The 17,463-nt window shown below is 36.9% G+C and overlaps 1 protein-coding gene across 1 annotated transcript in view; it reads left to right on the top strand.

The window, feature by feature from the left end:
* The window catches only part of LVRN (laeverin), a 72,662-nt gene that overhangs the window by 41,555 nt on the left and 13,644 nt on the right, over positions 1-17,463 (top strand). The window contains exons 7-15 of the mRNA XM_010352607.2: positions 3,186-3,326; positions 3,851-3,916; positions 4,011-4,076; positions 4,485-4,657; positions 6,253-6,329; positions 6,656-6,795; positions 9,006-9,061; positions 14,423-14,576; positions 16,040-16,134. Coding sequence (XP_010350909.2) covers positions 3,186-3,326; positions 3,851-3,916; positions 4,011-4,076; positions 4,485-4,657; positions 6,253-6,329; positions 6,656-6,795; positions 9,006-9,061; positions 14,423-14,576; positions 16,040-16,134 — 968 coding nt within the window. The remainder of the gene's footprint in view (positions 1-3,185; positions 3,327-3,850; positions 3,917-4,010; positions 4,077-4,484; positions 4,658-6,252; positions 6,330-6,655; positions 6,796-9,005; positions 9,062-14,422; positions 14,577-16,039; positions 16,135-17,463) is intronic.

The raw sequence follows: 17,463 nt of genomic DNA, 5'->3' as shown, positions 1-17,463 counted from the left end.
CAGAATCATAGACCCTTAGGCAGAAACAGATTTTCAATTTTTTTCTATTTCAAGGTCTAGTTTCAGCTGATATGAATGGATTATGCTCAAGGGGTCAGAACATTAAGGACGAAGGCTTTCTGGAGCTCTGAAGCTCTAGCCCTGACATTACCACTCACTGACTTTCCTACACCTTCCTGCTGCCTGATCTAAGAAAGCAGCAGACTTGGTGAAGGGAAAAGGTACATATGGGCACTGCAGCCATCAGATGTTACTCTGTCTTTACTATAATGGTAAGCTGAGGCAGGCAGATGAACACCTCTGAGCTTTAGTTCCTCATTGTATAATGGGTTTCATGCAGTCATTCAACAGATGATAATGGCATCTGCTAGGTACTGTTGAGACAGCTACCACTAACTAGGTACTAGTTTTATGTACTTAAATAGAATTATTTATATTATCTCATTCAATCCTCAGAACAATTCTGAAGGATAATAATAAAAATAATGGTAAGTAATCACCGCAGTGGTTAACCCTTATGGAGCATGTCCTATTTGCTATCTGTTGTGCTTGTAACATTATGAAAATTAATTTAGTCCTCATAATAATCCTTTGAGGACATTGTTGTTTTACCCATTTTCAGATGGCAACTGAGTTTCAGAGAGATAAAGTTGGTGGTCTTTGATGAGTCACTTAACTCCTAAAGGACTGAGGAAGGATTCATACACAGGCACTTTAACTCCAGATTCTGTGTTTTTAATCATCATGATATTCTGTACAAATTTATTACAATAAATAGTGTTATATTTCTAAGGATAAGAGTAGATTCTATGCTGTGTGTGGTGGCTCACACCTGTAATTCCAACACTTTGGGAGGCCAAGGTGAGAGAATCTCTTAAGCTCAGGAGTTTAAGACCAGCCTGGGCAACATAGCGAAATCTTGTTTCTACTAAATTTTTTTTTAGTTAGCTGGGCATGGTGGTGCACCCTTGTAGTCCCAGCTGCTCAGGAGGCTGCGGTGAGACGATTGCTTGAGCCTAGGAAATTGAAGTTGCGGCGAGCTCTGACCACACCAGTGCACTCCAGCCTGGGCAACAGAGTGAGACTATCTCCAAAAAAGAAAAAGGAAGAAACTTTAATAGGCCTTCTCTGACATATTGCAGCTTGTGGGACAAATTAATGGTGAATATACAGATTCACATTATCTAATCACTATATGCAGTAGCTAGTTTTTTTGTTTTTTGTTTTTTGTTTTTTTTTTTAAAGCTGACGTCATGTTTTATGTAATGTTTCCCTCCAATAGAACTGAAACAGGCTATGGACAGCATCACTTTATGGGCGGCCCAGAGTAGAAAGACCTCTGGGGTGTTGAGGAAGAGGTGTTTGTCTCAGTCATTAATTACCTTGTATGGTTATAGTGATATCAAGAAGATTACATAAAACCTTATGCCAGGCAGGCAGAAGAAAGAAAGACAATTTGTTCTGATGGGGTTAGGGGAGACCCACAAAATGTAGAGAAGCAGTATGTGCAAAAATGTTCATTAAAACTGGTTAAAACAGCAAAAAGCTTAAAGTAACTTAAATGCCTAGCTAATAAAAGGGAAATGATTGAATCAATTATGGGCCATTGACCCGATGGGTTATTATGCAGCTATGTATTTATATATTTTAAGGTTTTTCTTTTGCAAAATTTCTATCTGCTGTACTTTGAAAAGAAGAAAATCATCTTCATTTGATCACACAGAGATAAACACTATTACATTTTGGTTTGTTTTCTTTCAATTTATGTTTCTGTTTTCTTTATAATGCAGCAGCCATTATAAGGGATAATTATAAAGATGAGGTAGCAAAATTGTAAAATGCTATAATAAGTAAATGAGCAAGATAAAAAGTTTTTACAACTATGGGAATAAATAGTACATAGGAAAAACGATGGAAAAGAGCTACACTAACATTTTAACGGTGGTGATCTGAGGGTGCGATATTACGGGTGATTTTATTTTCTCTATTTTCTGCATTGTGCTTATAGGTCACCAGTGAGACACTCTCAAGAAGCTTTGAGTGTTAAACTAATAAAATCCATGCTTACTGATGACTCCTCCAAATCCTTGCTACTCAGTGTGATTCTCAAACTAGCAGCATCAGCATAATCGGGTTGTTTATTAGAAATACAGGCTCCAACCCAAACCAACTGAATCAGAAGATGATTTTGACAAAATCCCCTGGTGATCCTTATTCATGTTAAAATTTGAGATGTATTGCTCTAAATGATAGGTTTTCTTATTTCTGGAAAAACAGAGTTTGATAATAGCCTAATCAATGGTATTACTAGCCTAAAAATAATCTGCTTATAGAAAGGGATTGATGAGAACATTGGCAAATGGAAGTGAAACAGGTTTTGAAAATCTGACGCTGTCGAAGGCTGAGAGAGTCAACTTGCAGATCCCAAAGATAGTCAGTAGGGACTTGAGGGTTCCTGTGGATCATGAGGGGTTCACCTGGTTCTCCAGGCTATGAACGTGTGTCAGTATAACTTCTCCACTGGTCTTTGCTCTAGCTCTGTCATCACAAGGCTCTCTGGCTATAAACTGGTTTTTCTTCTAGCTTTACTTCAGGGAGAAATTGCCCTTATCATGTGTCTAAGAGAGAGCTAGTCTTTTGAAGAGTCCTATGGTTCTCATTAAAATATAATAAATTGCCTTATCTTAATGCATGAGCCATAAACTGTAGTATCCAGATTTATTTTAAATTTTCATTTATTACATCAGCATCTTTGTGAATTTGTAGATCTGGCATGCTTTTAGTTTGTAAATATTCATGAAAGAGAGGTTGATTAATTTTAAGGAGTTATTGATAAAATTACTCATGAAATTTTAGATAATTAAAACCACCTTAAGGAATGTCCTTTCAGGATGGCCATGGACCTCCCTGTCGGAAATGTAGGTAGCTTTTGGAAACCATATTAACTTTGTAATTGAGTTTTTAAAAACTGAAATGAAAAAGAATACAAATGGGAAGGAAAGTGTCTTATAGTTTTGTTTTTCAAGGAATCCTGACTTACTTGGCACCTTTCAATTCATAGACACTTCTCAATTACTGAATTTTCTCCCTCTTCAATATCAGTTTTTGAAAGTATTTGAGGACCATAGAATTTTGGTTTCTGTGACACCTCAGGAGTTAATGTTGCTCAATCTTTTCCTTTATAGAATGAGGTCTTTTTTTCCAACATTTTACATAATGTCCTCAGAGAAGATCACGCCCTGGTGACTAGAGCTGTGGCCTTGAAGGTGGAACATTTCAAAACAAGTGAAATAGAGGAACTCTATGACTTATTTACTTACAGCAAGGTAAAAGCAGTTAGAAATTTCCTTTGGTTTTATACTCTTGTAGAAAGTTGCATAAAATGGATTCTAAGGGTCCTATATCAATATACAACTTAAAACTTTTTATGAAAATAACCTTATTTTAATTCAATACATAGGTTTCAGAAAACATGATTAAATTAATTCTCACCTTGCAAATATCAATCAAGCCCATATTAATGCTTGGATCCACCAACCACAGACTTTAACAACTTGCTACTTTTAAGGTGAACCCTTCTGCTTGGTGGAAATTTATTATTGCTCTGTAAAGAACTCAATTTTTAAAAATGTTATATACTCTGTACTCTTTACATGTAGGCCATCTGCTTACCTTTTACCTCTTAATTAGTGTACTATTTTATTAGCACATTCCAAAATAATTCAAACATTCCACTAAAATGCAAAATGCAATCAGGAGCACAGCTCAGAATATTGCTTATAAATATGGAATGTGTCAGTATGGAGATATTGAATTTTGTTCAAATAACGGAGAGCTTCTTTTTTCCTAGGGAGCGTCTATGGCCCGGATGCTTTCTGGCTTCTTGAATGAGCATTTATTTGTCAGTGCGCTCAAGGTGAGCTTGCAAAATAGTTGTTACCTGGATGGCAGTAAACATAAATTGCTTTGGCATGTTATTTATTTTAACCTTAACTTTTCTCTTTTTACAGTCATATTTGAAGACGTTTTCCTACTCAAATGCTGAGCAAGATGATCTGTGGAGGCACTTTCAAATGGTCATTGTCCTACTTTCTGACACGCTCTTGCTGAGTTGTTTTGTATGATACTGGAAAAGACTGGGAGGCCGTGGGTGAATGGCAGTTCCACAGGAAAACAACTTGGTCTTGTTGTAGAACTCCCTTAGGTCACGGGTAGTGTCTTTAGTCTTCACTATATTCCCAGTGCCCAGAACAGAGCATGGAACATGTTGGATCAATAAATATGTGTTCATATTTGTTGAATGAATTAATTAAAGAACCATTCATATATAAACAGAGTTCCAAATTTGCCCCAGAGGATCACCCACTGCAGGACTACTACATAAGTGAGGAAGAGAATAGCTACCAAGCTTCTTTTTGGAGATTGCTACTTCAAAATGTTTCACTGATAACCTTACCTGCTTTTGTGATGATTTTTAAAAACAGGCCATAGATGACCAGAGTACAGTTATTTTGCCAGCAACAATAAAAAAAATAATGGACAGTTGGACACACCAGAGTGGTTTTCCAGTGATCACTTTAAATGTGTCTACTGGCATCATGAAACAGGAGCCATTTTATCTTGAAAAGGTTAAAAATCGGACTCTTCTAACCAGCAAGTAGGTAGCTTTGCTCTTCTTTGTCTTCACCTTCCTTGGGGTTGAGCTCTGACCCAATGGAATCCAGCCTGTGGGTGAAGAAGCTTTACCCCTGCTGGGCATACACACTTCTGCAATGTGACTGTGTACTAGGGTGAAGCAGAGTCCTTGTGTCCAGGCAAGGCCAGAGACTCGCAGTTAGGGATTCAAGACACAGTGCCCCTACCCTGGGATTTAGGGTTACATCAGCAACCCAAGCTGTGGGGTATTGTGTGTTCCTCTTCGTCCCTCAGACAGAAGTGATGAATTACTTGGGATTCTAAGTTGGAGACAATAAGATAGAGCCATAGATTGCCATATGTTAGTAAAGAGGAAAGGAAGTCTTATTGCAGAGTAGTCTTCTCTTCCTTAAAAATGAAACTGAATGGTAACTATTTCCTTGAGGAATAGTTCTGTGCGGGGGTGTGCACATATGTGTGTGGATGCGTGCGTTTGTGTATTTGTAGCCATACCCACAACATTAGAATGATGGCCTTTAGATTCTGTTAGACGTGGGTTCAGATATTGGCCTATCAAAAATTCAAACCTTCGGTATTATTTAAGCTCTGTGAGTTTCAGTTGCCTTATCTATAAAATACATGCAATAGCATGTATCCCAAAAGACTGTGTAAAAGTGAAAAGAGTATAAAATAGCCTAGACTATATCCCTGTCTTCTTCTCTTCCCTTTCTTAATTTATTAGCTGATTTTCAACAGTTTTTGATAGTTTTTATCTTCACATTTCATTGCAGTATCAGCACAAATGAGTAATTAATTTTCAAATACCATCACCAAAATTTTCAGATAGTTCTACTCTTTCTTTAAAGCCTCAGGAGAGAGAAATGGGACACTCAAAAGTTCCTTCTCCCTGTACTACTCTGCGATTTTTGAGACCTGTGTGTCTTAGCTATGCAGATAAACACAGACCCACAGTTGACAGTCTTTAAGACACCAGGTTTCTGAGAGCTTAACAAGATTGGAAATATTGCCCAAACTCTGAGTAGAGTGTCTCTTCCGATGACGAATGTGCTTCCTGTGGTTGGCTACTTCATCCAGGTCACATCCAGCAATGTGGGAAGAATGCAGACATTCAATAAATATAAATGTCATGGATGATTCCTGTTGAATACTTTTCAGATGGGGAGAATGCTTGAGGCTGAAAGTATTTTGAAGTGATTGTCAAGCTTTTTCTTCTAAACTACTTTTCACCTCTCTGGGCATGGATGGGTTTGGGTCTGTTTGCAGCATTTGAACTACCCTTGAGTGAAGCCAGGTGTCTATAATTTAACATACACAGGCCTTGAAGGTTTCGGACATAAGAGTTTTAGTAGCTACGTAAGTTATAAAAGGAAGTAAATCCATAAGACATAACAGGAGAGAGGAGTAAACAATAGCGAAAGTAAAACTAGCTTGTAAAAACAGTGGTGAGTAATCCTAAGAACAGAGGCCTGCATATCCAGAGAGAATGACCAAAGAACCCGAGTTTTGTGTGCTCTTTCATCGTCTCTTTAATCGTGGCTCAGAGTGTGTGTTTTTATGTGCGAAAAGTAACTAAATTTTTTATTTTCTTCCAATAAGTGACACATGGATTGTCCCTATTCTTTGGATAAAAAATGGAACTACGCAATCTTTAGTTTGGCTAGATCAAAGAAGCAGTAAGTAACAAATTGTAAAAACATCTTTACATATATGCACATATAAAGGCAGGGAATAAAATGCTGAAATATCTAGCTTTTGAAAAGCTATCTCATTTCAAACTAAAATATTCTTGTTGAACATAGAGTTTTAAAGAAAAGTGTCAAATCAAAAGCTATTATATGTGAAAAATATGTAATGACCTAGTAAGAGCAATATATATTTTAGAATTCCTTTAATTTTTTGTTTTATTGGTTTATTGTTTAGAATTAAGTATGTAGTGTAAATAGGTATTAAAATCTTTTTTAAATGTACCATTTCAAATTATTCCCATATTCCTTTATAGAAGTATTCCCTGAAATGCAAGTTTCAGATTCTGACCATGACTGGGTGATTTTGAATTTGAATGTGACTGGATATTATAGAGTTAATTATGATAAATTAGGTTGGAAGAAACTAAATCAACAACTTGACAAGGATCCTAAGGTAAGGTTATTTTTGATACTTTTAATTAAATATAATTTATAATGCCTTCTCTAGTGTTTTAGAGGTTGAACATTCTGGTGGGAAGGGATTCTACCTTCATCCCCGCCCCTCACCTCCAGGCTTACAAAAGACTTTTTTTCCTTATTCTTAGCAAGTGGAGATTTTGATTAAATGTGTTGTGTTTTTGAACATTCATCTTGCTTTTCCAAAACAACCTTTCCAGGTAAGAATCAGAATGCATTTTCCTATTAATCATTAGTTTTGTGATCTTCGGCAGATTACTTAAATGTCCTGGTTCCATTTCTTCATTTTAAAATGAGAATATTATTATATTTTATTCATCATGAGGATTAGAGATGATGTAGGTGAAAGTATACTTAAAATTTCTAAATCCATAATAGGTACTCAGTAAATGCTAGAAAATACTAATTTTACTTCTAAAAACATATTTCCACTCTCCCTCAGAAGAGAGAAGTTAATTCACAAAGCATCAGTAATAGTCCAATGTCACTTTATATCACAAAATAACTGTAAGTAATTATGCAGTGTATAAACACTAAAATGTTGGCCAGTTCTAATCAATCAGATTTTAACTGGATTAAACTAAATTTCCATGAGTGGAGCTGGACGCCGGCTTAGGAGTCAGTACTGTTGGCTCTGCTGTGACTTGCTGCGAGCCCTTGGGTGGTTTATTTAGACTCCATTTATGAAACTGGAGCGTTGAACTAAAAGATGTCTCTGTGTTACGTGTCTCTGTGTTTGAAGGTTCTCTGAGACACACAGCAGTTTCTCTAGCATATTGGTTTGGAGCTTAGGTTCTGGGTCAGGAAGACTTACGTTCCTGTTTTGTTCACTGTTTGCCAGATGTATGGCACCTTCGAGCCAAATCTCCCCTTTGTAAGAATATGGGAAAAAGCAAAACAAACCAAAACAAACAAACAAAAACCTCTCTTCAGTATTCCTGCAGGTGAGGGGTGGGAATGGAGGTGGAGTCTCTTCCTAACAGAAAGATCAACCATTAAAAGGCTAGAGAAGGCATCCTGGTTGTACCTCAATTTCTTATATATGTGGTATAATATACCAAACTTAAAGGGTTATCGTGAAGATTAAATAAGATAATACATGTATTATGTTTAACAAAGGCCTGATACAATTCAGGGATTCATAACATATTCTGTAATTAAAACAAATTATTGGGATTTTGAATAAAGCTATAAAGGCCACTTACAATAATATTTTCTTTTCAAATCTTTTCAAAGTGTCTGAATTCTTATTACGTTTTGAAGGGCATTCTAAGCCATGAAAGCACGAGGTTATACCATTATAGTAATGACTTATTGAAACCATTGTAGATTTACTTATTGAAAAACAGAGGCAAATTATTTCTACAACATAACTGGTGAGCAAATAAAAGGGAATCTTTATGATTAATATTAATCTAGAAAACATGTTAGTACTGCCAGAAAAGAAATTAGACTCTACCAGCTGAAGAATTAAACTTGACTTGCTCGGACCCTTAAAGAAATGCTGTGAAGATAAAGTTTTTGAACCAAATAGATCACAGTGCTGAGAGGTGCTGAAGGTATGATGTAGGAGGCCTTGGCCCCCCTTAGGGACTGAGCTGACGGAAGAGTCTTATGGCCTGGCAATGCCAGGGAATTCAAATAGAAGTCTAAAGAATTACACTGGCAATTGGCCCCTGCCGTTCCACGGATATAAAGGGAACTGTTGGTGGCATTCTGTCTCATTAGTAAAATCTTAAGATAAATACCATGTGAAAAAATATGGTACCTCAATGTTACCAAAAGAGCACTAAATAATACTTATTTAAGGGCTTCTATGCCAAAAGCGTCCCTGAAAATAATTTGGATGTTGAAATACAATTTAATGTATACTTGTTTTGGAGAGGCCTTTTAAATTTGGTTGCCTATTTTATTTTTTAACATGATATGTTTCCGGAGTATTTTGGCAAAACTCTCTGCCGTATTTAAACCTTATGATTGATGTCCAGAGGGTTCATTTATTTAAAAAACAGATGTATGATAAATAAATTACGGGGACTATCCTCAGTAATTATTGTTTCTCTGCAGATGAGATAATTCACATGAAGGTGTTTTATAGGCAGCAGTAATCTTTAAATTGTTGTTATTTTGAAAACTTTACTGAAAAATGTTCTCATCTTCTGGACATATTTGGGTCTAATTCTGCAGGCTATTCCTGTTATTCACAGACTGCAGTTGATTGATGATGCCTTTTCCTTGTCTAAGTGAGTATATTTTCTTCTCTCATGGTTTTAGAATATACCTCGAGACCTTTATAAAAATAATAGCTTCATCACTATGAATTTGATTATTTAGTATATATAGGCCATAACTGATTCAGAATAGGATGCAATTCTGTAACTGCAATGGAATTTTATAATATAATGAGTTGCTGGAAATAAAAAGACTACCAATTGAGATTTGGCAGTGATTTCTGTTATCCAAGGGTGATGGCTACAATTTTAATGCAATCTCGCCTGTATTTTAATATATTGCACAATTATTTATTTTATTTATATTAGATTTACTCAGTGTAAGATATGCTGCTAAGTGATTATAACCAGGTAAATTAATAAATATTCAGAATTTAAATTTTCAGTCAATAAAATTAAGGAATATATGTAGTAAATTATCTAGTATTTTTTCTTTCTTTAGCCAGACATATTGCTTGAGTAAATGTCTACTTATTTTATTCTTCTTTACTCCTTTTACCCTCTGTGACTTGCAGTACATTTCCTTGTCTAAAACTTTGCTGAAATTCCTCTCTCTCTAAGATCACCATGACTTTACTATTATTGACTACATCCTCCTGAAAATGTCATTTTGGCTTCCTTAGACTCTGATATGCAAACCTGGTTCTCCTTGTGTATCTGACTCCTCTTCTACCGCTGTGAGCTTCTTAGGACCAGTCATGGTTATATCACTTTCTTCTATCTTTCCTTTGATAACTCATTCACTCTTGGGTTTTGGTGACCATTTTATTGCGTATCTGTAGAGTGCCAGCAGAGGTAAGGTCCTCAGTAAATGTTTGTGGAAGGACATGTTGATGACTTCCAAATCTACATTGTTACTTATCTTTCCTCCTGTCTTAGGTTTATCCTGTGGTCGTATGAATTCAGTACCTTAAACCCTGAACTTCATTTTTGTCTCTACCTTGCTCTTGCTATCAATTTCTCCCCGCATGGCAAAGGTACTCTTCTTTTCATCACCCAAACTTGAAACCTCAGAGATATTCTTGATTCCTCTCTTTACTTCATCTTACATGCACAGTCACCAAGTCTCATCTCTTCATTCTTAGAAATGTCTTTCGGAGGCTCACTTTACCACTTTCACTGCTTCCATACTAAGCCAAGCTTTCTTCATCTCTTGCCTGGCCTATTAAATTAGCCTCCTGTCTTTAGTCCTTTTGAATTTCATTCTGTCTTCTGTAACACTATTGCAATAAAATTGTTAGACATCAATTTCGTTATGCTATTCCAATTGTTTAAATGCCTAGAGTACCTTTCCACCTAAATTCTTCATCCTGACATTCAAGGATCTGCACAGGTTTGAGCCAACTTACCTATTAGGCCCTATTTCTCACTATACACAAAGGAAATCCCTGCCTCAGTTAGCTTCATCTGCTCATCACACTAATTCCCACCTTATCTTATTTGTCCTGGGCTGCCTTCCTCTTTTTCTACCTATTTTAATCCTGTGCATCCTTCACTGCTCTTCCCAAGTTTCTCCTCCATGAAGCCTTCCTTGACTTTTCTATCTTATCCCTGACTTTTCTACGTGCATATTTTCCTTCTTTGCTACTTTACAGTATTCACTGCCTTTTCTGGTACTTTTCATTACTGGTTTCTTATGCATAAGTCTCAGCTCTTCATTGAAGCTCCTCAATGGTAGGCAAATGCAGTGTCATATGTACTACAGGCATACCTTGTTTTATTGTGCTTCGCTTTAAGACTTCACAGATATTGCATTTGTTACAAATTAAAGATTTGTGACAACCCTGAGTCAAGCAAGTCTATCGGCATCATTTTCCAGCAGCATGTGCTCATGTTATGTCTCTGGGTCACATTTTAGTAATTCTTACAATATTTTAAACTTTTTCATTATTGTTATATCTGTTACAGTAATCTGTGAACAGGAATTGTTGATGTTATGACTGTAATTGTTTTGGGGTGCAATGAATCGTGCCTGTATAAGGCCACCAACTTAATAATTCTGTGTGTTCTGACTGCTCCACTGGCCAGCCATTCCTCCATCTCTCTCCCTCTTCTTTGGCCTTTCCATTCCCTGAGAATCAGTAATATTGAAATTAGGGCCGGGCATAGTGGCTCACGCCTGTAATCCCAGCACTTTGGGAGGCCAAGGTGGGCGGATCATGAGATCAGGTGGTCAAGACCATCCTGGCTAACACGGTGCAAACCACATCTCTACTAAAAATACAAAAAAATTAGCTGGGCATGGTGGTGGGCACCTGTAATCCCTGCTACTTGGGAGGCTGAGGCAGGAGAAAGGAATGAACCCAGGACGCAGAGCTTGCAGTGAGCTGAGATCACACAACTGCACTCCAGCCTGGGTGACAGAGCGAGACTCTGTCTAAAAATAAAAAATAAAATAAAATTAGGCCAATTAATAACCCTACAATGGCCTTTAGGGGTTTAAGTAAAAGGGGGAGTCCTGCATCTTTCACTTTAGATCAAAAGCTAGAAATGATTAAGTTTAGTGTGGAAGGCATGTTGAAACTGAGATAGGCCGAAACTAGGCCTCTTGCACCAAACAGCGAAATTGTAGATGCAAAGGATAAGTTCTTGAAGGAAATTAAAAAGTGCTACTCCAGTGAATACATGAATGATTTTTTAAAAAACAAAGTGAAACAGCCTTATTGCTGATAGGGAGAAAGTTTCAGTGATTTGGATAAAAGATCAAACCAGCCACAGTATTCCCTTAAACCAAAGCCTCATCCAGAACAAGGTCCTAACTCTCTTCAATTCTATTAAGGCTGAGAGAGGTGAGGAAGGTGCAGGAAAAGGTGCTAGTTTAAAGCTAGCAGAGGTTAGTTCATGAAGATTAAGGAAAGAAGCCATCTCCACAACAAAGTACAAGGTGAAGCAGCGAATGTTGATGTAGAAGTTATAGGAAGTTATCCAGAAAATCTAGCTAAGATAATTGTTAAAATGGCTGCACCACCGGGCGCAGTGGCTCACGCCTATAATCCCAGGACTTTGGGAAGCTGAGGGACACGGATCACGAGATCAGGAGATCGAGACCACGGTGAAACCCCATCTCTACTAAAAATACAAAAAATTAGCCAGGTGTGGTGGCATGTGCCTGTGGTCCCAGCTACTTAGGAGGCTGAGGCAGGAGAATGGCGTGAACCTGGGAGGCGGAGCTTGCAGTGAGCTGAGTTCGCGACACTGCACTCCAGCCTGGGTGCAGAGCAAAACTCCGTTTCAAAAAAAAAAGGGGGGGACTTCACCAAACAACAGGTTTTTCTGGTTTTGTTTGTTTGTTTTTTTAAGTATTATTATATTTTAAGTTCTGGGCTACATGTGCACAACGTGCAGGTTTGTTACCTATGTATACATGTGCCATGTTGGTGTGCTGCACCCATTAACTTGTCATTTACATTAGGTATATCTCCTAATGCTATCCCTCCCCCCCTCCCCCCTCCCCAGGACAGGCCTCGGGGTATGATGTTCCCCTTCCTGTGTCCAAGTGTTCTCATTGTTCAATTCCCACCTATGAGTGAGAACATGCGGTGTTTGGTTTTTTGTCCCAACAACAGGTTTTTCAATATGAAACAGTCTTATATTAGAAGAAGATGCCCTCTAGGCCTTTTATAGCTAGAGAGGACAAGTCAATGCCTGGCTTCAAAGTTTCAAAGGACAAGCTGACTCTCTTGTTAGGGGCTAATGCAACTGGTAGCTTTAAGTTGAAGCCAATGCTCATTTACCATTCTGTAAATCCTAGTGTCCTTAAACATTACCTAAATCAACTCTGCTTGTGCTCTGTAAGTGGAAAAACAAAGCCTGAATGACAGCATATCTGTTTACAGTATGGTTTGCTGAATATTTTAAGCCCATCGCTTAGATCTACTGCTCAGGAAAAAAAAAAAGAAGATTCCTTCCAAAATGTTACTGCTCATTGACAATGCACTTGATTACACAAGCACTATGATGGAGATGTACAAGGAGATTAATGTTTTCATGCCTACTAACACAACATCAATTCTTCAGCCCATGGATCAAGGAGTAATTTCTTTCTTTCTTTTAACTCTTATTATTTAAGAAACACATTTTATAAGGCTATGGCTTCCATAGATAATGATCCTTCTGATGAATCTGGCCAAAGTAAATTGCAAATCTTCTGGAAGGGATGAATCATTCCAAGTGCCATTACGAACATTTGAGATGCATGAAAGGAGGTAAAAAAAATCAATATAAACAGGAGTTTTGAAGAAGTTTTCAGTCCTCATTGATGAATTCAAGGGGTTAAGATTTCAGTAGAGGAAATCACTTCAGATACAGTGGGAATAGCAATAGCACTAGAATTAGAAGTGGAGCCTAAAGATGCGACTGAATTGCTGCAATCTCATGATCAAACTTGAGTGGATGAGAAGTTGCTTCTTATGGACGAGCAAGGAAAGTGGTTTCTTGAGAAAGAATCCAATCCTGGTGAAGATGCTATGACACATTGTTGAAATGACAACAAAGGATTGAGAATATTATGTATACTTGGTTGTTAAAGCAGCAGCAGGGTGTGTGACAGGATTGACTCCAATTTTGAAAGAAGTTTTGCTGTGGGTAAAATGCTGTTAAACAGCATCACATACTACAGAGAAATCTTTTGTGAAAGGAAACTGAGCAATGTGGCAAACTTTATTGTTGCTTATTTTAAGAAATTGCCATAGTCACACCAGCTTCTGCAACTACCACCCTGATCAGTTAGCAGCCAAGGTTATGACTTGCTGAAGTCTCAGATTGTTGTTAGCATTTGTTGACAGTAAACTACTTTTAAATTAAGGTGTGCATACTGTTTTTCTTAGACATAATGCCATTGCTACTTAATAGGCTACAGTATAGTGTAAACATAAGTTTTATATGCACTGGAAAATAAAAAAAAAAAACCGGTGTGACTTGCTTTATTATGATATTCGCTTTATTGTGTCTGAAACAGAATCCACAATATCTCTGAGGTATGCCTGTAGTTGGTGTGCACATCAGCAGCTGTCAGAGCATTAGATAGAGAATGACTTCTAATTAGTACTTGTTGAATGCAAACTATGCTGTCACAAAAATGCATATAGAATGCATAACTGTTCTACTTCCTAATAATCAGTCCAACATTTGGCCTGAATTTTCTCTAGCCTTCAAGACTTTGGACACTTGAAAGTACCAAATTGAAATGGAAGGCCTGTCAACTTTGCTTGGGTTTCATCCTTTCTATAAGATGAGACATTTACCTTCTCATTTCTTGACTTATTCACATGCCTTATTGAAGTCAGGCATTGAAACATGGAACAAATATCGAACGCATGCAAATTACTTAGCAAGTGAAGGTTTTTTGAGTGTGTGTGTTTTTAAATCAAACAGAAACAATTATATTGAGATTGAAACAGCACTTGAGTTAACCAAGTACCTTGCTGAAGAAGATGAAATTATAGTATGGCATACAGTCTTGGTAAACTTGGTAACCAGGGATCTTGTTTCTGATGTGAACAACTATGATATATACCCATTATTAAAGGTAATTTCATTCTTTCTTATGTAGTTTTTAAATAAATCCTCTCTTCTTCTTTTCATATTTTAGCCAGCATCTGTGAGACAGGTCTTTTCCAAAGTAATAGTCTTAGTTCCATATATATATTCATTTCCTTAACAATGGCTGATTGATCTTGGAAGAAAATACCTTAGTCGTAGACCTGGTCTAGGAGATGAGTGAGATTTGGAAGGGTACTTCATTCTTGGTGAAGTGGCAGTATGTCCTAAGAAACCAGAAGTGGATGGAAATGGTATGCCTGTTTTCTTAGCGAAAAGAATAGTATTTATTAGCAACTATTTTCGTAAGAGATTGTTAGGTAACCAGAATGAATTGTAACAACTCTGTGTCTATAATTGCAATATTCTGACTCATAGGAACAGCACGTAAATCCAGAGAGATATGTTCCAGAAAATGTAAAAATTTGAAGATGCTTTTGATGTTAGGAAAAGAAAGGGAGAAATGAGAATTACTGAACAGAGAAATGACATGCCATCATAAATTTAAAAATATATTTTCCATTGTTAAATCTTAAACAGTAATTACAGGAAAAAATAGCAAAGGTGAATTCAAAGCAAAAGTTAGGTAGACCTCTTTGGGGAATTACGGGTCACACAAACCAAAAAGTATGTTAGGTGATAATTTCAAGTGAATTTCTGGGCCATTCGGAGGATGAGATCACAAATACCTCTAATGGTCCCAGACATTCTTTTTCCTAGTGGCCAAAGTACCAACGGGAATTTAGCTGACCTTGGGATGGTGATTAATAAAAGAAGGCACTAAAATTTTGGTGAAATTGAGGAGGCTTATTGATAACATCTGTTGACTTGTTCTGGGTAAAGAAGTAAAACTAATACTTGTTTTTAAAGAATTTCAATGAACAGCATCTAGTTAATTCTTAGGGATATGTTAGTAAATGTCTAACTTCTATAATTTTATGTTTATAGAATATAAATTGATAGCTTATATTTATTTTAAAATTAGGGCTTCAGTTTGTCCAGGACATAAACCAGTTTTTTTTTTTTTTTTTTTTGAGGAATGTATACTTAATATGGATGTTTTATGGTAGAAAGACTGTTTTATATTTTTACATTTCTTCTCTATTTTGAACATAACTGGAAATGTATGCAATGATGTTAAATGATAATTATAGCTAATTTTTTTCGAGTTATTGCTTTGTGCCAGGCAATGTGCTTGCAATATATTATATTATTTAATCCTCATAATACACTGTAACATTGGTATTATGGTAAACCATATTTTATGTAAAATGGAACTAAACCCAAAGAGGTTAAAAAATAAACCAGTTATATATTTAGTAACAGATAAAGATAATTTCTGAAGAAGTATCTGCCACTTGCCTATCAATGTCTTTTCAGATAAATAGAGCACAGTGAAAATTCAGTGTTTGCAAACCAGAATTAACAGTGTATTTTCTTTGTTGTTTATAGAAGTACCTATTAAAGAGACTTAATTTAATATGGAATATTTATTCAACTATAATTCGTGAAAATGTGTTGGCATTACAAGATGACTACTTAGCTCTGTAAGTATGTTTTCAGAAGTGATAATTGAATAAAATGCATTCATATTAATAGGCTTCCAGAAGTAATAAAATAAAACCTTCATACCTGTTATTCATTGAGATATTTTATATGCTATTATTATTTGAGAACAATAGCTCAGAGGTTGGTGGGCTACATGTATTCTAACAGAAAATAGTCGTTTTAGATCTTAATTTACCTGTAAAGCACGTGCATATACACATAGGAACTTACAGCTCTATATTCTCAAAGCCTAGACTACTGGTTGAAATTATAAATGTTTCCTACTATTGGTGAAGGTATGCTAAGCAAAGCTAGCCTATACCAGTGAGTTGAAGGGCATGGGAAAGCCATAGGGGAAGAGGTCCCCTCTGTGTATTATTGTTAGCATAAATTCAGTCATTATGCAGATAAGATGAGGTAGGTTGACAGTGATACAGATCAGTCACTGTGTGTGAGCACAGGTTAGTATCACAAATGACTTTCATATTACCAGTTTGGTGAGGAGAGTAAGCACATTGTCATGGTGGTCTAGGAAGGAGGCACGAGGCAAAATGGGGTGATAGTATTTCCGTCTTCCTTGTGTCCTAAGTTTTGTGCGTAAGATGGTCTCTAGATTTAGGGAGGGACTCTGTAGCCAGTAACAGTATAGGGATTATACCTACAACTTCTGGCCAACATTAAGTTCAAATCAATTAGACCAAGAAAGAAATACAAAATATACAAAGTATGATTATTCTGACTCAATAGTACTATTCTGGGAGGGCAGAAATTTTAGTGCTAAGGGATGTGACTGGAAGGACATAAAATGTAATGGATGAGTAGGTGGACAATGGTAAGGAATAGCTGGGATCGAGAGTGGCTAGGCAATTTGTATGAATGAATGGGAAGGCAAAAGTGTGCTCAATCAGGCAGCATATTTGTTAACCAGACATATCCTTGGCTCTCCTAAATTGGACTGAAGCAGCCTGCTTCTTATAGCATCCCAGGGACAGTTCTCTTCAGAGCAGCTCTAGGGGTTAGACTGCACTTCCACAGAACTCCAGCTTGTTGCTATCAGCTTGAGATTGGGATGGGTGAGGACAGGGAGTGAGTAGAGCATGTAAATGAATACCTAGAATGTCTCTCAGAGGACCTCCACCCTTACACATTCCTCTTCAGCTTATCAGAAGGTCAGGCCAGGCTGGGTTGAAACTGGAAGATGGAGTAACAGAGATTTGGCGCTTGCATTTTCTGGAAACTTATGGCCAATTTGGGTTTCTTTACCCTGACCCCAAACTGGAGTAGGGACCACAAGGCATCACTTACCTGGATTTATTATTGGTCTTCAC

Source organism: Rhinopithecus roxellana, chromosome 3, assembly GCF_007565055.1.
Source record: "Rhinopithecus roxellana isolate Shanxi Qingling chromosome 3, ASM756505v1, whole genome shotgun sequence".
Classification (NCBI taxonomy): domain Eukaryota; kingdom Metazoa; phylum Chordata; class Mammalia; order Primates; family Cercopithecidae; genus Rhinopithecus; species Rhinopithecus roxellana.
This window is presented reverse-complemented; position numbering and strand designations above follow the sequence as displayed.